The sequence below is a fragment of the Pteronotus mesoamericanus genome, unplaced genomic scaffold, assembly GCF_021234165.1.
Source record: "Pteronotus mesoamericanus isolate MK-2021 breed Mesoamerican mustached bat unplaced genomic scaffold, CSHL_Meso_final scaffold_533, whole genome shotgun sequence".
NCBI lineage: Eukaryota > Metazoa > Chordata > Mammalia > Chiroptera > Mormoopidae > Pteronotus > Pteronotus mesoamericanus.
In genome coordinates, this window is record NW_026555320.1 from 800,452 (window position 1) to 826,417 (window position 25,966).

General features: G+C 52.8%; 1 protein-coding gene across 2 annotated transcripts in view; it reads right to left on the bottom strand.

The window, feature by feature from the left end:
* Nucleotides 1–250: 250 nt before the first annotated feature.
* The window catches only part of ANO10 (anoctamin 10), a 121,448-nt gene continuing 95,732 nt past the window's right edge, over nt 251–25,966 (bottom strand). For both annotated transcript variants that reach the window (XM_054594803.1, XM_054594802.1), the window contains exon 13: nt 251–807. In XM_054594803.1, the coding sequence (XP_054450778.1) occupies nt 736–807 (72 nt within the window). In that variant the 3' untranslated portion in view covers nt 251–735. The remainder of the gene's footprint in view (nt 808–25,966) is intronic.

Genomic DNA, 25,966 nt, shown 5'->3' on the forward strand with positions numbered 1-25,966 from the left:
ACCTGGTGCCAGGCACGGCAGCTGGCCCTCGGCCTGGTGCTCTGTGCGTGGAAGCAGCCCCGTAGCCCTTGCCAGGCACCCGCAGCACAGCTGCAGGGGCGGCAGAACCACCCGAGAGCCGCCCGGGCCCAGCTGCCGGCTCTGGAAGTGCCCCCGGGGGCCCAGCCCCAGGACTGCTCCCCACCGCAGCCCGGCCTTCAGTGGCTGCCCTCTCCATCCACGCACGGGAAGTAGGAGTCGGAGAGGTGTGTGCTGCCTTTAATAGCTCAGCGACCGTGGTTTTTGCTGATAAAGTGTCTTAACATGTTGCGGAGTAGAACCAGGAAAGAGGCAGAGCTGTCCGGCACTGGAAACCCCGCCTCAACCCCGGAGCAGCTCACACCCCAGCCCGCCACCCTACGCACGGATCCTGGGCTGGGCGGGGGCGGGTGTGACTGCCACCTGTCACCGTGAGGGGCACCGTCCACGCAAGACGCTCAGGAGGGCAGCGGTGGCTCTGGAGCAAGGTCGGGTGTGTGGAGTGGGTGTGGGGCCTGGGGAGAAACCAGGAGGAGCAGGGCGGGGGTGGGAGTTGCCAGGGGTCGGGGCCTGGCTGCCCTCTTCATGGGTCCTGAGCCGCGACAGTGCCAAGTGGGGAGGCCCGGGAGCGCCACGGGGGAGCTGCTGCTTCGTGGGGCCAAGCCTCGGGCCTGGGCCGGAGCCGCGTTGCCGCACGGGGCCTCCCTCGGCCTGCGCTCAGCTCGCCATCCCCTTCCCGCCTCCGTCCTGCGCCTCCTCCTTCAGGTCCTCGGCCACAAGCTTCATTTGCTGTTGAGAGAACACAGGACACGCGTGAGCCATGCAAGCCCAATGGGGGCACCTCAGGGGTGGGCGGGCTCCCACCCTCTGCGGGGGCCCTGGGCCACACGCCCCTTTACCTCGGTCAGAGCAAAGTGCCCGGAGCAGCTGTGCCCTCTGCCGCTGCTGGGGGCTCCCTGCAAGTGCAGGGTCCGGCTGCTGGGCCAGAAAGGCTGGGACCCAGGTGAGGTAGGTGCTCAGCTCAGTGGGGATTTTAAAGACACTGAACTGAGAGCAGCGGGCACCTCCTGCTCTGGGACCTGAGGACCAGGGAGGACAGAGCGCAGCGCCTGCAGCCCTGACGTGGGCCAGGTCCTTGCTCTGCTTCTGGGAACCGAGTGAACTTGGCAATGGGACCTCATGGAGCCTTGGTCTCCCATCCGCACTGGGAGCGTGGATCTGCAGGGCAGCGGCTGGGAGTGTGGTACGCGAGGTCCCTGCTCCAGGGCAGATGCTCCAAAGCAGCAATTTTACCGGCCCGCCCCCTGTCCCTACAGCCCCTGGGCCCAGAGCCCCCAGCCAATAACGCTGGGGACATCCTTTGGACTCTCCCGAGGACAAGGCCAGGATGGTGGGCCTGGACTGCCAGGCGCAGAGGAGGGGTCAGGGGAAGGAGCCCCGGCCCCAGGACTGTGACCCGGTGGAGGCGGTCCCCAGCTTGCGCCCCACCCCCCGCCCCCACAGGTCCCAGCCTCCTCTGCCCGGGGAGTGCTGGAAACAGGACTACAAGCACTGCCCTGTGTGGCGAATAAATGAATAACTACTTTGGAATTTGGCTTAAAACACACACAGAGATTTTTGATAATTACTATTTGCTTATGGGAAAAACAAAACTCTGAAACAAACACTGCAGGTGCCCCGGGTACGTGGCCGTTCCTCTTGGGGGCCCCACGTGCCACATGCAGCTGGAGGTGCCACATGCAGCTGGAGGTGTCACAGGCTCCCTCCAGCTCTCAGGGACAGGAGGCCCTTCCACAGACCTGGAAGCAGAAGCCTTGGCCTCCCCTTCACCCGGGCTCCCTCTCGGGAGCCCCCTCCCCCTGGGACAGCTCTCAGCTCTTCTGAACCTGGCCTGCCTTCCACGGGGCGGGGGGGGGGCAGGGCGCGCAGTGAGGGCCCCCGGAGGCCGACCCCTCTCCACTTGGGGTGGGAGGGGCTGCCCGGCCCCCACATGGCCACATGGAAGCAGGGCTCAGAGGATGGCTTTTGATGGGGACAGGGACACGGCAGGGTCATGGTGACAAGTTTGCAGGGGGGGCAGCACTTCCGCAGGCCTAGGGCGGAGGGTGACAGTGGCTTACAGACATGCCTGACCAAAGGACACAGAGCTGCGTGCGCTGTTCACGCAGCCGCCAGCCTGACCGGGCAACGGAGACAGTTTGATTTGGTTCACAAATTGGGATGGGGCGGCGGGACCGCCCCCTGAGTCTCTCCAGAAGTTACTGTCTGCATCCGCTACCTTCTCTGTTACTAGCGCTTCCTGTCCTCACACGAGCCTGCTTCGCCTGTTAACTGTGACATATCGCCACACAGGAAAAACGCAGTATTTCAGCGCAGAGTCACTTGCAGACCCTTCTGGCTGGCATCATTCGATACTTCTGGGGCCTTTAAAAAATGCCTTCTTATGAGAGAGAGAAAGAGAAAATAAGAATCTATTTCCGGATTTGGCAAGTAACTGTAAGAAATTAAAGGCTAAATACATTTAACTAAACTAGAACCATATGAGATAAAACATTCCCTAGCTTGTCACCGAATCTTCTAGCCACATGTCCCCAGCATTCTCCATGGGGAGGAAAACCCAAATGGGTTTGATCAAATGCGTTCTGATTCGGAGGAGCCTCTGAGGCTCTTTGCGAGGTGCAGGCTGCTCCCCTCACCTTTTGTGTGTGTGGCCCTGGTGTGGAGCCCCTCGGCCTCCGGCCGGGACTGCGGAGGCTGCGGGCCGACTCCGCAGGGGCCTCCCGCCGCTGAGCAGCAGGCGGGCAGGGTCCGTCTGATGGGCTCCCTCCCCTGGACCACCCTGTCCTAAGTGACCTCCATGTATCTTTCTAGAGCTGCCCCGTCTCTCAGGATCAAGGTCAGAGGTGCTGGGGTGGTTCGCCCAGGCCGGGGAAGGGCCTCAGACCCCTCTCCACTGGGCCCTTGTCGCCTGCGCTGCGGCCCTGCTCAGGGCCACTCCTAGGGGGCCGGGCCCACTCGGGGTCATGGGGATGCCTGCACCGGGCTGCACGGCTCACGGCAAAGCTAGGAGATGGCTGGGGACCCACAGCCCTGTCGCGCCTCAGGCCAGGTGCCACCAGCACTTTGCAGCCGGCACCTGCCTCCTCCCTGCCCATCCTCGTCCTCCAGCAGGGCCCATCAGGGGTCAACCAGCCCCGGACAAGGCCGCCCCACCCCAGGTCTGGTGCGTTGGGCCCCTCCCTCCATGGCCGGGTGCCTTGGGACTGGACCTGTGGTCCCCAAAGGGAATCTCACAGCAACGCTGTGCTCCTGGTGGTCTTCACCGGGCTGGGTGGGGCTTGTCTCCCTGCGTCTCCAGCGCTACCTGGCGGGGCCCTCTGAGCGGACGCAGGACCAGACGTGGAAACCTGTGGCTGAAGCCCGAAGGAAACCCGAGCAGCTTAGAGGAAACGAGCTGCGACCGCCCATGCGCTCGAGATGGGGAGCTGAGCTGGCTCAGGCCACTGAGTGACACGCGGACCTTTCTCATACCGACCAGCGGGCGGTCCCCACCACTCCTGCCTGAAAGACGGCGTCAGAAGCCGCCCGGCCGCGCAGCGGCTTCCCTCAGGGAAACCAGCTCTGCCTGAGGCTGCAGCCCAGAACTGCCCCGACGCCCTCCGCCCTCCAGGCGAAGAGGAGCTCCGGCCCCCATCCACTCCCTGCGTCCTCCCCCGACACATGGAACCGGCGGGCACGGCAGAATTCACTCACTCCAGAAGCACAGGACTTCCGACCGGGAGGAACTCTGATGAGGGCTGGGTCCCCAGGTGACAAGAACCCCGAGACCTTGTTAACTGCAGACACAAGAGCTGCTCGCTCCCTGGTCTGTAGTGGAGCCCAGGACTCTGAATTTTTAACAAGCCCTGGAAGTTTCTCCACAGACAAGGCCAGGCTAGGGAGTCTCTGATTTGCTGTCTGCACTTGTCACAAAGCAGCAAGCTGGCTTCCAGGCCAGGCTGTGTGTGGCGGTGGTGGCGTGGGGGCGGGGTCCAGCCTGCTGGCCGGGGCACTGGGCGGCTCGTGGGTTCCTCCTCACCTGCCCCGCCTGGGGTTGTATCCCCTTTAAAATAAATCTGGCTTCTTCAGGGTTCTTAAATTAAAGCCTTATTAAACACGTAGGCAGGATCATAGTGCTGCCTTCTTTCCCGCAAAGCGCATCCAGTGGAGAAGGAAATCTTCCCCAGCTCATGACTCACTAAAACACTCATGTTCCAAATGACTCTTTAAAAAGCACGGGCCAATTTGTTTTGCATCACAATTACTAATGATGATAATAGGAACCTAATCACTAAGTGCACTGGCCAAACAGCAGCCTGATGAGGAAGGAGGCGCAGCCCATCGCCTTTCGGGACAAGTGCAGAAGTGCCCCCCCGAGACTGCAGCGCCCGCAGCCCAGGGGCGGCCCCAGACCTCCCTCCCGGGCTCCGCGGAGCTGACGCTCCCTGGGGGGGCCACAATCAGCATCGGGACCCTCCCATTCACAGCACGCAGGAAGTCACAGCCAGTGGATTACCTTATTATCCCATCTGAAATCTGTTAGCGTCTACTCCATTAGTTCCCCCCCCCAACGCAACCACCACCTGCAGGAGGCCTCCACCTGGAAGCACAGTCTGCGCATTCGCATTCGTTGCATTCCTCTCGCGGCAGCTGGGAGGGAGCCTGGCTGGGGCCTCCTGGCCTGGCCTTCCTAGGCCAGTTCAGTCTCAGCATCGGCACCGGGGGCCCGGGTCCCCGCCCCTCCGAGCCAGGTGCACTGGCCTGCCGGGAGGGCACCGCCATCAGCAGTCCCTGCCTCCCCAGCCTCTCCACGCTGGTTTGACGCGGCCCGGGCACCCCAGTTTTTGCAAGCACCAGCAGGTGACCCTGTCACGCAGCTGGGTTAACCACAGCCTTGAAGGAAGCTGCTCCCTGGCGCCACCCGGAGCTGGGCAGGAAGGGCGCGGGGGGGCCCCCCTCCCGCATGGCTGTGCCCGCGCACCCTGGCAAGGGCTTCTCTGTCCCAGTTGCTGACAAGGCCGAGCGCCTTGTGTGACGTCATGTATTGATTAGCTTGGCCAAAAAGTCCATATGGTTTTTCTGTAAAATAAAGACATATTTTTTATCTTCACCAGTAACTTTATAGATTTGGATATTGAGTATGCTGGCTGTCTCCCGCCCCACACGGAAGGGTGCTGTCCTCAGTTAATGTCTCATTTTAATCATTTTCAACTTCAACTGGTCCACCTGATGTGGAGCAACATCTGGCAAGAAATCTCCAGCATGAAACTTTGCAAAGCACTTTTAACATGTTCAGTCAGTCACAGCACCTTCTCCATGCCCTACACAATTCTTTGGGGGGAGGGGGGTTCAGTTGTGTTACTTTTTTTGAAATTTTAATAAAGCATAATATGCCAAAATGTTGCTTTTCTTCCATCTTCAATATTAAAATGGCTACACCAATTTTGATAAGTTTTTTTAAATACACGCTGATACAACAGCTGTCATAATACAATCTAACAAAATTGTTTTGAATGAAGTTAAAGACAATTAAGTGCTACTAGAGCCATCTTATGGGAAAACAAAAACAAAAACAAAAACAAATGAACTTTTTAGCCAACCCAATAGCTAGAGTGAGGGCAGGATTAAGCAACAAGGGCCTGGCAATTTGGGGGGAAAAGGGAAGGTAAGAAGGGGTCTTCAAAGCACCAAATTCTGACAAAGACTATTTTGACCTGTCGGATCTACGGGTAAGTTTACCTCCAACAGCAGCAGCGCTCTGAACGTGTTCTAAGATGAGGGTCACGACCCCGGTCTGCCCCTGCCCCGCGACGTGGCAGGTGGGCGGCAGGGCGGACTCCCTGGGGCTGTCCTGGGGGGCATTATGCCCAAGCCTCTCCCTCTGCAGGGGTTGGTTGGTTCATTTTAATATTTGACGAAACGTAAAAACTTGCCAACAACCTAACATGTCAGTGCTGAGCCCCGCCCCCCCACCCCCCCCACCCCAGCGATCCCATCTCAGGACCCTGCCACCTGGCTCTGCAGACCCAGACTTCCCCTCCGTCTTCGGCCTGCTGCTCAGTCCTGCTGGCAACACCTGCCCAGCGTAGCCCACACCTCCCACCCCCACCTCAGGGCTGTCCCCCCGCTCCACTGAACCACCCCCCCGACTCTCCCACGCTTGCCCCAAAGCAGCCTAAGCCACACTGTAAAATGGGACCAGAACATGCCACCACATGGGTTCTCGGTTCTTCAGGAGAGGCCAGTATCACCGAATTCAGCTGTGTGATTGAAAAAAAAATTGGGAATTCAGAGAATAAAAGCTAGGACTAGAATGTTGCAGTTCTGTCTGCATAACACACGCAGAAGAGCATGCCAAACAGCAGAGGCACATGGCTCCCAGTCACCGCAGGAAAGGAGCGCGTCCCAGCACCCTCTTCACTCCAGCTCCACCTGGTTCTAGACGCTGCTCTAAGCCTAATAATGCAGGTGCCTTTGTGCTCCAAGAGCAGCAATGGCTTCCTTCTCTGCCCCCATCACACTTTACAGAAACTGGAAAGTTCTAGAAAGGTGGTGTCTTGCCCACATGGTCAGTGCTCTCTTCAGCCCGACCTCTGGAGAAGAGCCCACAGCCGTGTCTGGGTTAAGCTGTTGGCTGGCGCAACACTGCTTGGGCCACGTGGGTGTGGACTCCGGTTTCCAGCCCAAAGTCATGATTTCTAGAGTGTCCATACTCCACCTCCTGGCTTTCCTATCAAGAAACAGGCGCTGATCCCTCTAATAGGTGCTCAATTAAACATGCCTTCAGATATTTAGTTCTTCCTCTACCTAATGGTTCTTCTGTGTTCTTCTTCTGTGTTCTTGCGTGAAGCCAAAAGCAGAAGAGGCCGGCTGTCCGCTGACAGGGAGTGCCCTGGCCAGAGTCACAGATGACTTCTGCCCGTTACCCTGAATGACCTGCAGGCCATTTTTTTAAGAGGAGACAGAATAGATGTTTTAGGAGCACACGGCCAGGGCTTATGAAGTGATTCTGGGTCACCGAACCAAGCCCATAGTTGACCCAGTTAATTTAAGTGGCCCTTAGGATGGGGAAGCAAACCAATGAGCTGTTCTGGACAAGTCCAGCAAGCAAGCTGGCACCAAATAACTAACCACGCAGCGGTGCCAGGTTGTGGGTATGTGTATACTTTTGCCCTTTGAACCGAGCACTCCAGAGGAGTTCACGGCGAAGCACAAGGATAAAGGCTCTTACTTTTGTCGGCTTAATGGCAAGGGCACGGGAACCCCTGGCAGGGAAGAAGCCACTCCTATTTCAGGAAGGAACCAGCATCAGTATGGAGACTTCCTCGGCGCACTAGCAAAGCCACTGCTGCCTGGGGCACGCACAGCGCAGCCCCAAGTGTCTGGGGCCAGGGCAAGGGACGGCTGACTGCAAGAGGAAAACATACTGGACAGAAATGGAACAAAGCAAAACAGCGTGAGGCAGAGCCGGAAGGCCTCCACGCAGCAAGAGGACAGCTGGTGCCAAGCGAAGCCCCCTCGGGGGCAAACACCGCCACCGAGAGGGCAGCACAGGGAAAGGACCTCTGCCAGTGGTCCTCCGTTTCTGCCCTCTGGGGGAGCGGGCACGCCTCTCCCCCTCAGGGAAGCCAAGTCCCTGCCGACCCCGCCTTGGGTATTTACCTCGGGCTGACCGTGCCGCCTGCCGTGAGGAATGAGCAGCAGGCCCGGGAGGGTGAGGGCGGGGGACCGCCGGCCGCTGGGGTCACACCTGGGCTGGACCCTGACCCTCCCAGAAGGCTCCTCTCTCCCTCCCCACTGCCCTCCAGACAGCCCCCCCGGGGCAGGGGTACTGTGTGGGGGGCTGGGAGGAAATCGCCACATCACATGAGAGCCTGTCCTGGGACAGAGCCTGGGGCTTCACCCCAGACCTGCTCAATCGAATGGGCATTTAAACAGGGTGCCGGGGGCACGTCAGAGTCAGAGAGAGACTAGCCCTCCGGGTACCCAGAGCACAGCTGGGGATGCTCTCTGAGACAGCGAACAGCCGTGACGCCTGCACCCGTGCCAGGCGCTCAGCAGACACCCTCCGCCCCTGCACGTGGAGCCGGTCCCGCAGGCAGAGCAGCAGGGCCAGGGGCTGGCCAGCGCTGGGCAGGAGCTCGGGGGGCGCGCGAGGCGGCAGAGGGCGGTTCCACTTGGGACCAGGGGGCTGAGGCCCAGGGGGCTGGGGGTCAGGAAAGGCTGAGGAAGCAAGTGCGCGACCAGGCTAAGGGAGGGGGTGTCTGCAGAGCAGCGACAGTGAGACGCCAAGGAGTGAAGGTGGTGGAAAAGTCCAGGGACCCTGGGCAGGAGAGGAGTCCAGGGCTGGGCCCCGGAGGCCGGGGGTCGCGGCCCTCGGCTCTGGACATGACTGTCCAGCGCGGCCTCTCCTTCAGACGCATCTTGGCAGCCTTGCTTCCAGCGCCTTTGACCTTGCAGCCAGGGAGACGGGCCTGCTTTTTCACGTGTACTTCGTTCGGTCAGATGTTTTATTGCCTCCACTCTTTTGTGATTGCTTTTTAAAACACGGTTACGCGTGAAACCTTCCGTTTCTTCCGATGAAATGCTCGCCTCTCCTTTGCCCGTCACCACTGAAGCCTTGACCGGCCCACCCCGCCGCCTTCCCGTCTCTTCTTCTCGTCTTGATGCCGCGCGTCTCCCTTTGGGGGGCGTTCTGCTGACTCCCAGGGCTTATTGCAAATGTCATCTATCAGATCGCGATGCAGTCCCTTCCACTGCGACTTGATGCCTTCCTCCCGTGCCTGGTCCCCACTTCCTCCTGCCCGGGAGAGCCTGTCTTTCACTCCCGAAGTCACAAACGCTAGGCGCTCACTTAGGCTCCCCAGCGGTCGGGCCTGAGCTGGTGGTCACTGGATCCTGGCCAGTGGGGCTGGCAGGTAAGTCAAATCAGATCAAATCAAATCAGGTGGGGCTGGGGGACTTCTGGGCAAGGTTTCTCTCCCTGATATAAGACTCAGAGGAGAAGCCACCTCCCCCGCTGCCTTTGGACGTGTGTGAAAAAGTGTGGCCCCCACCTCCTGACCTCGACGAGAGCCCGCGTGCCGAACGTGGCTGATGGGAAAACAGAAGAGCCTACCTGGCTCCTGCCTGTGCTCTGGGCGGCTTCGCGGCCTGGCGCAGGCCTCCTTGGGGACTGACTGTTACACTGCACTTCGAGGACACTCTAATAATTTTTATCCTTTATATGGGAGCAACCCAGAAATATCCCAGGCCCTCAAAGTTCCTAAACCTCATCATTCTTATGTTCTCCTATAAGTGACCGGGCCCCTTCTCAACTAATCTGTCGTAGCTGCTGTTTATAGTTCCTAGTCTGAAAGTTTTGTCTGGGCATCATTTTTCTCCCGTAAATATAATGGAAAGTTATCTTGATTACAGTGGCCCGTTTTTTGACAAGTTCATTCTTCTCGTGCATTGCGGTACTTTGTATTGGTTGTACACTCCGATATTTTAAGCCTCACTTAGAACCCCAAAGCATGCTCTTTGACATTCCACGCAGCTATTTATCGTACTTCCCTTTTCTTTCTCGTTACAAAGTCTTGACGCCCAGCACGAAACAGCACCCGGCCTCCCTCTCAGCCCCACGCGGCGGCTGACCCCGGCACCTCCTCCTTCCCCCGCGGCCCTGTAGCCCAGCCCTCAGGCGCCCCTCCTCCGTCTCCAGCTCCCTTCCCCTCTTGTCTGCCCTGTCCAGTGTAAGGCCATCGAGCCGGTCGTCTGCCCCTGACCAACCCCTAATTATTCCGCTCCATACCCCAGCCTAGGGACCGAGCTAGAAGACAAGGAACACTCCTGGGTGGGAACGGTGTGAATGCACACAGGGCACGGTAACTGGTTTTTCCCGTCACACTTCATTTCCACGAGAACCCGGGGAAGTTCAGGGTGACTGGTAGGGCCGAGAAGTGTTGGCAGATTTGCTCTCGCGTCTTAGAAACAGGTGCCAAAGCAACACATCCTCCCTGCCTGGCAGTGTGGGCTGTGGGCCCGGGTCTTCAAGCCGCCCCCGCCCAGTCCCCGGCACCGTGGCCCCTTGTGGTCAGGAGCAGGCGTCCTCTGACATAGGGTATTTTTTCTTCTCGTCTGGCTCCCCCCGAAAAGCCCAGATTTGCCCTCGAGGGGAAATGTTCCTGTCCTAAACACACCACCAGTAGCTCTGCATTTTTCTTTTTCCCTTGTGTCAAATTCTTCCACTCTCACCTCTTGACTCTAAGCCTTTTCAGGACATTTGTTTTCCTGGCTTCCTTCTGGAATTTTTTCCATCCTACACAAGAATTTCTAATCCACTCTAAAATGTTAGCCTGGACCTTCGCTTCTAGCAAGAAAATCAGCTAGAATTTATAGAAAACAATGACAAAAACTCCTGCTCGCATGTGCTTTCACACTGACCGCGTCGTTGTCTGCGCTGGCAAGGTGAGCCGAGGCATGACCACCACACCGGCAGCCACGGCCAGCGGGAGGCCACCTGTGCCGGCACCAGGGCACGGGGTCTCTCCCCCCCTTCCCGCGCCGCTTCCCGCTGTACGGGTGCGGCAACCAACCCGTGCCAAGGTTAGGTCATGTGCCTACCGCTAAGCTTGGGTCTTAAGATATAAATGCAGACTGTCTGGCGCTAAACCACTGTCCTCCCCACCTCCCTCAACTGCCATACTTGTTGGCATTCAAAGAAGGCGTACCCCTCTGCGGCTTTTCCTACAACCAGTATTTTGATCTCAGGAAACTATGGTTTCGACACCCTTCTGCTCCCACCCAGTGAGAAAGGGGGCGCGCCGGGCATGGGCGGGGCAGCTGAGCACCCACAGCAACGGGTGGCGCAGAGAGACCCCCAAGGACAGCCTTCTAGCAGATCCTCCTGCTTTTGTTCAGCTTTCTCACCATATACATGGCAGATTTTGAAGACCATGTTTTTAATTTTGAAGTGCCATGTATCAAAGGTTGTAGCTAAGAAATCTTTGCCTAATGCAGGTCACAAAGATCCTATGCCATTTTTCCCCCTAGCAGATTTACAGTGTTTGGTTTTACGTTTAGGTCTGGGAGCCATTCTGGTGTGAGGTATGGGCCCACACTCAGTGTTTCCCTTACAGATGTCCAATTGTCCCAGCACCACTTGTTGAACAGACTGTCCTTCCTGTACTGCACTGTGTGCATTTGTCAAAAATCAGCAGTACACCTGGTGTCTGTCTGCCTCTCATATCCATTGGTTTTCTGCAAGTATCTGATGTTCCCAGCTGGCTCCCCTACATTTTTAAAAGAAGGACCCGGTGATCCCTGGTGGTCTGCTCATACCTGGGGAAGGACCGGGTGACGAGAACAGGCCGTTTCCAGGGGTTCTTCTGTCTTTGTCCCATCTGTCCTCTGAGTGGGGAGGAAGGCTCTGTGTGGGCTCTGTGTGAGCACACGCTGTACTAAGGAGCCTGTTTTCCTTCTGGGTGCACATGCACGTGGCAGGCCGGAGGGTCTGCAGGCCCCTGTGGGGCCACAGCAACAGCCCCAGGTGTGCGGGGTGAGCGTCTTCCGTCCCTGAGTACCACGACCTTTCCTTGTGTCCCCTCCCTGGGAAGCCCAGAGGCACTTAAAGACCCCTCCCAGCTCCAAGGCTCATCAGCGAGCCCCTACCCCAGCTTTCTCCCTTTGGGCAGGTGGAGCCCCCCCGGGTGCCAGCCTGGGCTGCCTTTCCCGCTCGGGGCGACTCTCGCCTCTGCTGTGTCTGAAGCGGTCGCAGCTTCTCTGCTCTAGTTCTCTGCCAGCCTTTCCTTCTGTTTCTACTTCCCAGAAATTTCTCAACCCTTTTGAGTTAGCGGATCTTACGCTTTCTTGTTTTCCAACATTTTTAATGGATTTATGCTTTGCTTTCCTTTTTCCTTTTCTTAAAAATATGTGTTTTGGAGGAGGCAGGAGTGAACGGAGGATGTTTGCGTTAGGAAGCCCTCCTAGGTGGTATTAAGCGAGGGATGTGCAGATTCACTTCCCCACAGAGTGTCCCCCGAGTCGTCCCTGGAGACAGAAGGCGGACCAGACGCGCTGCCAGGCCAGCTGGTGATGCCGCGTGGAGCGAACCGGCTGCCTGGGAGGCGGGGCAGGTCCCGGGCCTCTGCAGCGGCCTCGCCATCTGTGAGGCCGGACGTCTTCACAAAGCAGCTCGGCTCCCTGCTCTGCGTGCGCAGCAGGGACACGGCTAGATGGGGCAGGGGACCGCCGACCGCGCGTTTCTTTTCCTTCGTCATCTTTCATGATCCCTATCTGTTTTCTAGAACAGAAGTACACATGTGTATGTATTTCTAATGTCTAGTCCATACTTAGTAGTACTAGGTTTTGTCCTGGAAGTATGTATAATATTGGTCCTACACACTGTTTTGTGTTTTGGGTTTGTTTTTTTTTTTTGTTTGGTCGGTTTTTTTTTTGCTTTTGTTCTTTAGTTTTCATAGTATCTCCACCCCCCACCCTGACTGGCTAAGACAAGCTGCCACAGCATTTACAAAGGCGCTGCCAGGGCGAAGCCCAGGAACGAGAATTACTGAACACACACTTCCTAGCATATGTAACAATTCAGGATCCATGGGGGAACAAAGGTCTGTGTCCAAAAAAACCCCCCAAAAACAAAACTCTAAAATTTCAGGTACCCACTTAGGCTAAAGTTCTGCCATGATATAATTCTATATAAAGACACATTAAATTTTTTCAAAAAGGAGGAAAAAAGCAAACACAAAAATATGCCACACATATAGTTCAAGACTCTTCTTTTGTTAATGAGCTTCTGCTGCTAGGCGCTCTGGTTAATTTGGATCTGGCTGTTTACACACATTTTTAATTTGTTCGATCATTTCACAGACCAGCAGTTTCATGGTTCAATTTGTTTCAGGCAAAATGGACTGTTACAAAATACCCTAGACTACCTTCAGGTTGGAAAAATTAATGAATTGAAGTTGTGAAGATCCTATGGGATGGCTTTTTTGTCCCAATTACAGAATGGAGTCCTCCCCATAAATGTAAAAAGGTTCAGCATTAGTATAACAGATGTAATAAATAAGACAGGCACAGGTATCTTCCTCTATTTCCTAGCCTTCCCTGGCATTCTCAGACGTGACCAAAAGGCCGTCGTGGTTTTAGATGCAGGCTTAGATGGACGGTTACCCTGTGGTTAGTGAGTGCCAGGCGTCCTTAATCTGCACAGTGGCTCTGAGAAGGTGGCACTACCTCCCCCCACCTCCACCCTCCTTCCCCCGTTCTACTGAGGAGGAAGGTGGCTCTGAGAGGGAGGTCCCTGTGCCCAGGGTGAGGGCAGGCGCTGGGGGCACAGGCCGGCTGGCGACCAGAGTCTCGAACGCCCCTCGGTAGACTTTTCCCTCAGCTCAGTGGCTGCAAAGCTTGGTGGGTCCCCTGCTGCACCTACTCACTTGCTGGTTTTCCTTAAAGCAAAAGAACACAAACAAAAACGTATATAATTCTCATAAATCCATGAATTATCACTCTTCCATTAAAAATGCTAAGATAGTTTACAAAGATGGAGTGGGAAAGAAAGATACACATTGCAGGCCCAGCCTCTTCGGAATGAATGTTGCTGAGACAACGGATGCCCCTCGGCCCTCTCGACCTGTCCCCCGCCCTCCGCCCGCAGCGGGGGACCACGCCCGGGGGATAGGACTTTATGAAGATTCAAAGCTTTTTGTTAATTTATGGGAAATTACCAACTGCTCCGTAACACTTTTTAATTTGTAGTTTTTAAAATGAACTAGAATTTCACATTAAACGTATACCTACCATTGTGTAGTTATTGATATATTTATCTGCTCTTGCTATATTTTCATCAGCTACCTTGCCAAAGGTGATTACCTCCTTCTTTGGGCCTGAAGAGCAGAGCACCTTCCCTCTAATTTGCTTCCAGGGGCACAGCAGTTGAGGAGGGATAACTGCGTTAACCATTCTCAAAAGGGCGCAGCGGGGAAGGAGGAAAACAGGCAGCGGGGCCCTGCGGCGGGGCCCAGGCAGCCTGCGGGCGGCTCGGGGCAGGCTGTGACAGCGCTCGGCGCAAGCACCTCCACGCTTACGTAACGCGGCTCCCGGGGAGCAGGAAGAGTCCCATCTGCCACGGCACCCCGCTCCGTGCCCCCTCCGGCACCTCCCAACCGGGCCTGCAGCCGAGTACCGGCTGCCGCGGGGCTGCTCCCGCGCCCGGCAGGCCGCCCTCGGTCCGTAAGGAGTCCGAGCCCTCACTGCCCAGAATCACCCTGGAAACAGCAGGGGCTCCTGGCCTGCAAGTGCTCTCACTCGGGCGTTCCGCTCAGTGGTCGGTCTCGGTCTCGGGGTGTGCAGTTCAAACGGACACGCCCCCGCTGTTAGAGACACATTTGTAAATGCCGTGCTCCGATACTGAAGTCTTTTAGGGCAAAAGGGAGCCACTGCTGCCTGTTAATCACTGAGTTTCAAACAGTAGTCACACTGCTCTGCAGATAAGTTATCCGCACAGGAAGAGGGGTTCCTAGCACACATGTGGCTGACAGCAACACCGTGACTAATGGCACGGAGGGGCTTACGTGATGAGTCAGGGGACACCCGGTTCCTGAGAGCCGAGAGGCGCGGAACGCGCTCTGCAGACCGTAGTGCTGGAAGCCTGCCCCGGGCCAGCTGCTTCCTTCTGCCCCTCATTACCCACAGAGCTGTGCTGTACCCTTTGAAAAGTTCAATCTACAGCAGAAAAGATGAAATGAACACGAACATCCCCAATTCCTATGGGCACAGACATTTTTACACAGTGGTGCCAGCGGGTCACGTGGCTGTCACACGAGCACCGGGGGGAGGGGGCCCAGTTGGACAGCCCCCTGCAGTGCACACTTGAGTCTCCACGAGAAAGGCTGCCCCTTAGACACGCAGGCACCTCGGGGAACGTCTGGTCCAAGGCCTTGGTGTAGTGATGGGGGCACAAGCAGAGGGCCCGAGACCTGCCCAGGCTGCCGTGGCTGCTCCGTGCCAGAGTTCGGACCAGAGCCCGGGCCTCCGGTCCATGGGCTGCGTCAGTGCTGGGTAAGGTCCCGTGACCTGGAGAGACCACCAGGCTGACTGCGGGTATTCTTACCCCAAAGGGAATGCTTCTCTCCCTTGCCCATCACATGTCCCTGACTCCCGGGGCAGGGCCTGCCCCCGGGGACCCTTCGCCAGCACAATGGCCCGGCCTCAAGCAGCTGAGCAGGCGCCGCCTTTGGGAACACACATGCGCCCAGAGGCGGGAGCAGCAGGTGGAGGGGAGGAAGGTCGCTCCTTAACGCACCCCTGCTGCAAGCGAGGCGCTAAGAGAACACAGACAAGCCACCCTCTGGTCGCAACCGGTGCCAGCGCACGGCGATGGAACCAGTGAGCACCACAGGGCATGGGCCGTGCCCCAAAGGACAGCTTCACCACCATGGGGACCCACGAGTCTTGAAAGAGGAGATATTTCCAGTAGGACACGTGGACAGAGAGAACCAGCAGAGCGAAGAGAAAGTCAGGCACCAAGACGGTGTGTCCCAGGAACAGGGCACAGCTCCCCGTGCTGGAGAGAGGCGCTCGCGCAGGGAGATGAGGAACATGGCCAGGCGAGGGCCGCTCCCCCTGAGGAGTGTGGAGAGGCTGAGGATCTGAGCAGGAGCAGAACAGGGAGCTGCACTTATTTCTAGGAGAGCAAGCGCAGCAGCCAACCGGGAACTGGGGAGGAGGGAGGAGGGACGGAGGCGGGGAGACCAGGCGCAGGTGGGAGGGTGAGAGACCATTAACATACTCCTGACAAAAAAGAACATTCCATGATAAAAATACTGGCAAAGTCCAGATACCATTTAAAATCAAAAGTTAGGGACGTAAATTCCTCCTAACCTTAGCAAAGGAAACCTAAAAACACCGCTTGTTACCACAGTGAGCTTTTCTTGGTCAGAGTTCTCTGATGATGTAAAAGAAGAATCTTAGCTCTTCTAAAAACTGATGCACTAACATAGTTCATTTATTAATTGTATCTCATAGGTTTAAGTTTCATTATTATAGTCCTTAATGATAATTTCTGTACTTGTTAAGGTATCAAATGAGAATAGGGAAACCAGCAATATATATTGTGATTCTGAAAATGAGTCTGATTTTCAACTTAGAGCCTGCTCCTTTGAGGAATTCAAAGGTGTTCTTTAAGAGCCTGGCAACTGAAGAATTATAACCAGCATGCACAATTTCACCAAACAGATATCACTTCCAAATCTGCTCCTTCAGACAGTAGGCAAAACATGGGATGTTTCACCGCCCTGTTTAAGAGGCACCAAAGGCACATAAAATATCTGTGCCTTTGAAGGATGAGCCAAACCTTGGAGCTGAAAGTCCCAAGGCTCAGTGCGCTGACCTCGCTCAAGGGCCTGCAGTGGGCACCTGGCCCCGGGCTCAGGCCTGGGTCACCCTCCTGCCCGCACTTTACTCTTGCCTTCCGGCTGGGGGTTCCGGCGAGAGCACCGTGCACAAGTGCTATGGCTCCGGATCTTTTCTGAACCGTCATAATCTCTGTCCAACACCAATCCTGCTTTCAAGCTACATTCACTGTGAACTACCAACAGTGTCTGGGGAAGCCTGCACTCCCGGATTTAAGCCCATACACGCTGCCACCACCGCCCAGTCAACATCCGGCATCCGTGGCACCACGGCCGCAGGGGGGCAAAGAAAGAGGTCCTCTCCCCTCCTCTGGGGCCAAGCATCTGCGTCTTTCAGAATCTTGTTTCTCCAGAAATAAAATGTAGTCCACATGACTTATAATTCATTACTGTAGGGGAACCGGAATAAATTTCAACAGTTAACGTTACAGTAAAAGAACAATTACAACCAAAAAATCCAAAAGCATGTGCACATTACAACACTAAATTGTAAGATGAAAAAGAACTAACCCATCTAATTTCTATTTCATGCTTGGGGTTAACAATGTGTTAAGAAAATATTGGATTTAAAAAAGCACCATCAAAGCTAAGTGTCTCCCAAATGTTTTAAGGGGAGTTGGCTTTTCACGACTTTTTTTACAACTTTTTGTTACACTTGAATATAATTCTTTTTTCAGTATCATTATTCCTGAAGACTCGTCCTTTAAGAAGAAAACTGGAAGGAGGAAGAGAGAGTGATTGGAGTCTTTCCTTTGTGTTAAATGAGAAGCTGGGGTTGTTTCTGCCATGTTAATTGCTGTGGAAAACGAACACTAAAAGGCATTACGTTTTGTGAGATTATCTAATTTTGTCTTGCCTCACGAAATCGACCACATTTAACATAGCTTGAGAAAAGGTAAGAAGCTGCAGAAGTTTTCTTTTTTAGCTGTATTTTACTAAGTTGTTGCAAAAAGATTTTTCCTCTAAGTAATTTTAAATATGTCCTATTACTGTCATTTTAAAAACTTATTTTAAAATATTAAAATCTTCTTACTGGTCCCATATCTGATTTTGCAGGGCAATCCTATTTGAATTCAATTACCTATATTGTAATGGAACCTAGAATATTATGACTGAAATATTACCGAGTCCCTCTATTCATATTTTATTTTAAAAAAACCAACAAACCAACAAATGCTCTAAGCCTGCAGCATAGTAAACTATTTTGATGGGCTCTGAAAACCCTAAGGAAACACAATGAGCCTTTCGATCCACATTGTGCAGTTTATATGCCCAGCGAGGTGGCTGTGACCCCAGCCGCCTCCACCCGCCGAGCCCCCTCTGACCGAGCCCTCAGGGAGCCCACGCCGGCCTGGGCAGGAGGAAATCCACTGCGAGCACAACAACTCTAGCTTTGCAGAAGACCCGCTCTGCATTTCCAGGCGCAGAATCTGATTCCAGGTGGTCTGAAGAGCAAACTTTGTCTGAAACTCAAACGCGTGGCTGCAGTTCTGACCACGCAGCCAACAGAAGCCAGCGCCTTCCCGGCTGGCTCGTCTAGGAGAAAAGCTGCCCAGGAGAAAAGGTCCCACACCCCCGGGGGCGCTTTTCTGTGTGTGAATAAAACACCAACTCCTCCCTCAGCGTCGTGTCTGTAGCCTTGGGCCACCAGGGTTTTGCTTCGCTGTTACACCTGCGTGTGTGGTGATGCTGTACGGAGGCGAAGACCGGACAGGCCTCGGCGCAGTCTGACTGCAGCGGGAATGCGGAAGCGCCTGCATTAAGGATCTAAGGGAGGCCCGGCCCGCTGTGGTGCCAAACTTAATACCACCTTTCTGTCTGGTAATTCTCCTGTGGGAGACACTTGCCTCCCCATTTTATTCACACCCTTGCAAAAGCAGATCCCACCGATGCTGACGACCCTCCTACAGCTGCCTAATTACTTCAAGTGTCCCAAGAAAACGGGGTACTGGATGGAGGCAGATTAAGGGAGATTTAATCCTGTGGAAACCCAGGATATGAGAGGATTGGAACTCAATTTTGAAAAGACGTTCTAGTTTACTTTGGCTCTTTGTTTTTTAATCAAATCAGTGGAAATGAACTTGAAGAGCCTCGCAGAGCAGGCTGGCGGGAGCTTCCAGAGGGCTCCCATTTGGGCCTCTCCTCTCTCTGGAGCGGTGCCATCGTCACGGCGCGCAGAACAGTGGAAAATTTATACTTTGGCTGCAAACAAGCAGATGGTTTCAAGTCTAATGGAAGACCATTTAAAGACGCCTCAGCCTGTATTTTAAGGCTCAGACACAACTGCACTTTCGAGTTACTGTTTCTCAGAAAAATTAGCTTCAAGGGGATTATCGTCACCAGCCATTTCTTCCTGAGATGGCCACTGTGTTAAGATGTCGTTGGTTCACAAGGACTTAGGTGTTTCTCCTCTCTCCCTACCACCCCCCACCCCAGGTAAGCTGTTTGATTTAAGCATCCTGTGTCTGTTGACAGAACAGGCCCAGGTACCAGAAAGGGAAGATGTATCTATGTGTGCATTTTAACTAATGACTCCAAATAATAGTGGGCTGTTGCAGTGGACATTTGATGGCTTAAATAAGATTCCTAAAGTTATGGATGGAAAAACAAGCAGGTCCCACAACCAAACATAAAGGAATATCCAGCCTGCTCTGCTGTTCCATTATGATTCTAACTCACCCACTTAACCACCTCTAACCAAGTCCACAGGGTTTCAAAGGGAATCTGGGGGAGCCTAAGGGGTTTCACAACCGGTGGCGAGTGCTGGTGCAGTCAGTTTTAAGGACTGTGGAAAACGAGGCAGCTAGACAACCGCCAAGGGCTCTGGTGGTTTTCTACCGTCCCAGGCACGGCCGCTGACAATGGCTGAGCACATGGCCAACGCGGCAGGCGCGGGGGCAGCGGCAGCGAGCTGAATGCCGCTCACCACCCCAGCCTCGCGGGGCCCTCACGGTTCCCAGTCTGCAATGCACTCCGGGCTTCTGAGTCAACTGCTCATCTCTGTAGCAAGGCCTGTCTCCACCTAGGACCTCTCAGCCATAGTTAGAGCTTTCTTTTTTGAGCAAATGAAAAAAAAAAAAACAACAAAAAAACATACGAATGGCAAACAACTGTCTTTATTCCCCACCTTGTTTGAACAATGCAAGTTATGTGCACTATGATCTCAGACAAAATCTTTACTATGGTAGAGCCATTAAAAAAAATGCCCGTGCTTGGTAATAAAACAATTCAGACGTGCAGGAAGCAACTTCCATTAGAGCTCCCAAATGCTCAACTTTGTTTCCTGTTTCTTCTCACCCTTTTTCCTTTTCTCTCAGTCTATGGAAGAGGCCGCAGGGGAAGATGGAAGGTTTTCCCTCCCTAGAAGACATGTGCGTTTGGGTTCTAGTTCCACGTAGGGTAGGCTCCTTGTCTGCCATCTAGTATGGCAACATTGTAAAGTGAACTAGCCCTGGCTGGTGTGGCTCGGTGGATTGTGCACCGGCCTGCAAACCTAAAGAGTCACCAGTTTGATTCCCTGTCAGAGCACATGCCTGGGTTGCGGGCCAAATCCCCAGTTGCGGGTGAGCAAGAGACAACCAGTCGATGTTTCCCTCTCTTTCTTTCCCCTCCCTTCTCCTCCCTATGAAAATAAATGAATGAAATCTTTATAATAAAAGTGAATTAGTTTGTGATCACTGAGAGAGGCAGGCCAGATTTTTGAGAGAACAGCGAGGTAACGGGCTGTAGGGCTGCATCCCTGAGAGCAGGGCCCGAGTTTCACCCGTCTCCACCTCAGCTGCTGTTCCCAGGAGGGCAGCCTGCACGTCTCCCCGGCCCCCACGGGGACCGGCCATCCTGGGAGGGCTTCTCCAGGCACGCCTGGCCGCCCTGGGCCACTGGCAGCTGAGACGGGAGGGCTCTGAAGCCCGCAGCAACATGCCCCCCACCGTGAAGAGCGGGCAACCTTCACGGGGGAAGTCATTTCAACAAGAGCTCCCCAAGCAGGACGCTGCCTGAGAGCACCGACCGCAAGGCCTGAGGCCACCCCTGGGAGGGTCTGAGACCACGTGCTTTGAGGGCTGGGAGACAGAGCCAGCAGAATAAAGAAAGATGCATGAGCATCTGCAGAGATAAACAGAAGAAAAAGCAAGATAATTTGCTAAAAGAAAATGAAGCAAAAAAAAAAAAAAAATGCAAATAGTAACACTGCCACAAAGAATGAAGGTTAAGTGGAGGGTAGTCGGATAACACTGAATTCAAATAGCCATTCTGTGCACTTAGACCTTTCCCAGAAAAAAAAAAAAAGGAGATGGAGATGGAGAATGGGGGGGGGGGGGGGGGGTTGTAAAAGAAGGGAGAATCTTTGGGTGCTAAACACGCAAAGGTTCCACAGAACAGAAGCTCAGTTCTGTCATGTTGAATTCCTTTCATTATTCTTATTAGAAAATCTATGCTCTAGTTTATCTCAAATCTATTACTCAGTGAATTCTGTCACCAGAAGAGCGAAGACTTATCCTTTCAAGCACAAACCAAGACAAACCGTCCAGCAAGAGCCCCACTGTGGTTTCTGAAGGGAGGCCGCTGCCCAGTGACCCGATACCACTCTTCATGTCCGGAGGCTCATTTGAAATCCAAATTAGTTTTGGTTGATTGGCATTCCCAGGCGACCTGGTTTTGGTTAAAATGCAGCTGGACAGCAATTACTTCTGACGAACCGCAGGGCCGGGAGGAACCAGAGGGTGCTCACTGCCAGGAAGCGGGGAAAGCTCCTGAGCAGGCAGTCGCTTCTCTGAGGTCCCCAAGGCTCCAGTACAAAAACCACCCGTTTCTAAGGACGGACTATTAAAAAGGAATATTTTCTCTCTTAATGCTCTAGAAGTTCTCTGGTGCATTCCACTGAGAACCCTGTTATTCACACCCATCCACTCTATCAGAAAACAGCGGGGAGCCACAGACTTGGAGCGGCCAGCCCGGGCCTGACTCTGCCTGCGCCCCCGTGCAGTTGTTCCTGGGATTGTGCCCGCTCTGCAGAGGAAGAAACCGAGGCCCAGCGAGGTCTGGGAATGTGCCCAAGGTTACGTAGTAACAGTGAGGCTGGGGTTCCTAAGACATGTGTACCTGACTCCAAAAGCTACCTTCTTAACTCCCAAGGCACTCAAACCGCCTGCCTTGCTCAGGCACATTGTATATCCTTAGAGACCCAAAATGCTTCACTTCAGGTCAATGTTTTGGTGTGGACTGTGATGAAAAATGACAATTCCTTAGCGAGTTTCTCTGACTATAACTGTTTCATCATACGTCATTGTCACAGAAGTGATCTGTGCCCATCTAGCCTGAATAAAGCTTATATAACTCAGACTGATGCTTTTGGAAATGGTTTTCTACAACATACATTAACAGTAAGTGAACCCATTAGTCCAAGAAGTCAAAGAAAGCAGTCTGGATTTGCTCTGTCTCCAATCAAAACATTATCTATCACATGTGAAAGCAGAGCGGGCTGGAGCTGTGCTTCCCAGACACTTGGCAGTTCGTTTTCCTTCATGCCTGTGACTAAAACCAGATGTGCAAATTAAAAATATGCCTATCTTTTTTTTTCAAGACAAATCAGAACAAAATAGCCTGCAAAACTACCCACAAAAACACTGCTTTACGCAACTTGAATGAAGAAGTGAAGAGAATCTTAAGATCTACTTATTTTCCAAATAACAAATAAGAGATTCTCTTTTCACAAATTATTTTGTGTGTTGGGGGGGGGGGGATGCTGAAATGAGAGTTTAAAGTTAGAGCCCTGATAACACAGTTCTCTGGCAGATAATAGCTGCCTTGTAGTCTCTAAAAGGACAACCACCAATAAAAAAAAATAAGTAAATAAAAACCCAAAAACGTATGAGGGTAAAATTCATTTCCTCCCAACCACAAGTTTAGGATGGGAGAATGTGACATTGAACAGATTTTTGAAAGGAAAAAGGAAAACAGAAGATGATGCATTTCTGAACCGAATTTCAGGACCCAGCGGCATTTTATCAGGTCTGGGATCTGCTCTGCACTCCTTCCTCCACCGCTTTCTTCACCTGTCCACATCACTTCACCTCACTTGTGAGTGGGGTCACCAAGCACGTCCTCAGAAAGCAGGAGCCGCCCAGAGGCCAACACCGAATCTCACTTCATGGTTACCCTGGGGGCCTGCAGGGGCAGAACCCTCCAGACTCATTCTCTGAATCCAACTCACCCACCACGCCGGCGGGTGAGTGCATTCTAGTCCTCGCATCGAATCACAAGACAAGTTGTTCAAATATCCATTTTAAGTACCTAACAATCAACACATTACGTTGTTTGTATTGTCAATTAAAGCCCTTTCAGGGTGGTTTTCATTTTCAAAGGGACTTTAAAGAGAAGGTAAGCGCACTGTTTTAGAACCTCACATGGCCCAGGCCCTGTGCTAGTCGCATAGTGGTATCATTTTATGTTGAATTCTACCTCTTTCTCCGCAAGCACTAGCGAGGGGGTAGAGGGAGGAGGGATGAACACTGAGCCACGAGCCAGATTCTGGACTCAGCCATGTTTTGTTTGGATGACCGTGTAAACTTCCTGAGCCCACGTCCTCACCCGTACAACAGGGGAGTGAAACCCGGCAGGCCTGCGCCCGGGGCTGCGTGCGGGTTCCTGGAGAAGACGGATTTGTGAGTGCTTTGCTGGCCGCAGTGTTCCCCAAGACCGTAAGCTGCAAGTATGGCTGCATTCCAGGCCACATGGACGCAGGACTCTGTCGATCTCTGAACAGGGCTTTATGTCTCAGCAATGACTAATTTTATGGTCTACGGTATAAAGAGTGTGAGAAGTGGAAAGGTCTCCAGGACGGTTCAGCAACAGCAATGGTATCAATGTCCAAAGAACTCTCTTGGGTGTTGTTGAAGGTACTAAGGTGGGGAAGGACTGAGGGGGAAACTTAGACAAATTGCTGAATCTTTACTGGTTGCTACTTACGCAGGAAGAGGTGGCCAAGGGAACATGGGACGCCAGAGCCAGAGACCTGGGTATGCGGCATGGACTTTGTGATTTACCGATGATCTGATTTTAGACAAATCACTTAACAGTTTCTTTTTTCCTTTCAACTTCTTATTACAAAGAAGTAGAGAGACAAATATAATGAATTTCCACGTATCTACCCATCATCTAGCTTCAGCAATTACCAGCTCATCAGTAAACTTGGGTCATCTGTCACCAGCCTCCTTTGCTGGATTATTGGCTCACTAGTTATCTATTACTGTGTAACAGATAGCCCAACATGTAGTGGCTTAAAACAAGCACTTGCTACCTCACACTTTCTGTGGGTCGGGAGTTTGGAAGCAGCTGAGCAGCCCCGGCTCAGGGCTATAGTCATCTGGAGGCATGACTGGGTTTCAAGGAAGGGATGGCCAAAGGGATGTCCACAAGCCAAATCTGGCCTGCTGCTTGCTTTTGCAAATAAAGTTTTATGGAAACACAGCTCTCATTTACATATTGTCTTAGGCTGCTTTTGCACCATGAAAGCAGAAATGAGTAGTTTTGATAGAGACTGTATGGACCACATGCCTCGCATATTTACTATCTGACTCTTTACCGAAGAAGCTGACCAACCCCTGGACTAGAGAATCTGCCTCCAGGATGGTTCACTCACATGGCTGTTGGCAGTAGGTCATACCCCAGTCACGTGGGCCTCTCCACTGGCTGCTTGCGAGTTAGTTCGCAACCTCAGGGGTTCCCTGGGTGACATGTGAAACTGTGCCCATACACAAAGAGCAGAGTGAGATTGAAGAAAAAGGCCGATTGTTCTAGATTGGTAGGTGGTAGTTTTAATCAATGGGGGAACTTCCATAGGAGGCTAGTCTCAGGAGGCTACACAACGATCTAAAAGTTTACGCAGAGCTGGGCAACACAGTAGGAAGAGCGAGGATGGGGGATGGGCAACGAGCTCCTGCTTCCTGGGCCCAGCTCAGAGGCCAGGTTCCCCTGACGACCTCCTCCAACACCAAGTGTCCTCCCAATACGGCAGCAAACTCCCCAAGAGCAAGTGCTCTGAGCCGGGGAGAAGGCAGGAGCCCTCGTGCCGTTTCCAACCTGGCCTGGGGGAGACATCCCAGCACTTCTGCGGTGTTCTGCTGGTCACGGACCGACGGAGATAGGTGGCGGGGTGGCCCTCCACAGAGGTGTCAGTGTTAGGGGGCAGGGACCCTGGGGACCAGCGTGGAAGCAGACAGCCATGGTTAATAGCCTTTCCTTGATCACTGAAATCAGAATTTGGAACAGATCAAGAGTTTTTTCAACTCTAATGCAGAGCATTTTTGGTGAGCTATGTTTTTTGCTTTGATCCCAGAATGTATTTAATTAATATTTGTTGCTGAATTTTAATATCTGTATTTCAATTTTGACCTAGGTATCAATTCAGTATAATTTACTGAATTGATTTATAATTATTTGTGTTCTTAGAGCCATTATTAATGCAAAGTGATTATTTTCCTTTAATTAGGCAGTATTTCAAAAAGTTCTTAAATCCAAATGCATCTTGTTTTCTGCATTCCGTTCTTAGGAGACAGGCAAATCACTGAATGTCCTGTTCTCAGGGATTTAAAGCCTGAATTTCTTAGCCTATCGATCACTATATTTTCTTCCCAATCTCTTAGGTTTACATTTACTGCATGACATAATACTCAATCACATCTGAGGCTCTGAAGCATTGGAAATCAATGGAAAGTAAAGCCATTTATTATATTAAATAAAAGATTTTCTATTTCAGCAACTTACCAGTAATTAAATACAAAAGTTAAAAATAAAACCTGTGGTTTCCTGACATAGTAAGTACTCCAAAATGATTTCCTGAATCCCAAATATAACATGCAGAGGATAATATCAAAGTCAAAGGACTAGCATTTAGTAACAGAAAAAGGCACAAAAGAATGGGGTTTGACCTTAACGATGTACACTTGATTAGACTCATTCATTCAACAAATATAAATCCTGTGTCTGGAGTAATCCTGTCCCTAGGAAGCTTCTAGTCTGGTGGTCACAGACAAATGCCTTTGACCTTGATGAAGCCAACAATGTAGTCTTTTATATCCTAGAACATTAGGTAAAAACAAAAAGTAAATAGATGCATATATAACTGCCCCAGGATTTATCTGGAAAGAAAGACCTCCTCTCTCATACCTGTTGGCCCTACATACAATGAAATTATTAATTTCAAGGCAATGGAATTATTATCAAGAACAAAATTTGAGATTGGCTCTCTTAGAACTTTTAATATCTTACCAAAATATATCTTTTTTCTTTTTAAGTATATAGTGTTAAGCATCCTGAAATCTCTAGAATTCATTATGGGGTGAATTTTTCCTTCACAAACACAGACACACTTTAACGGCACACGTGACCAGGGCTGAAGGTGCTGGAGTCTCTCCGGCAGCTCAGTCAGCCCAGGGCCTTCCACAGCGAGCGGGTCTGCGCTTCCCGCCTCTCTGCCTACGCTGTTCTGGTCTGTTCACGCGGCG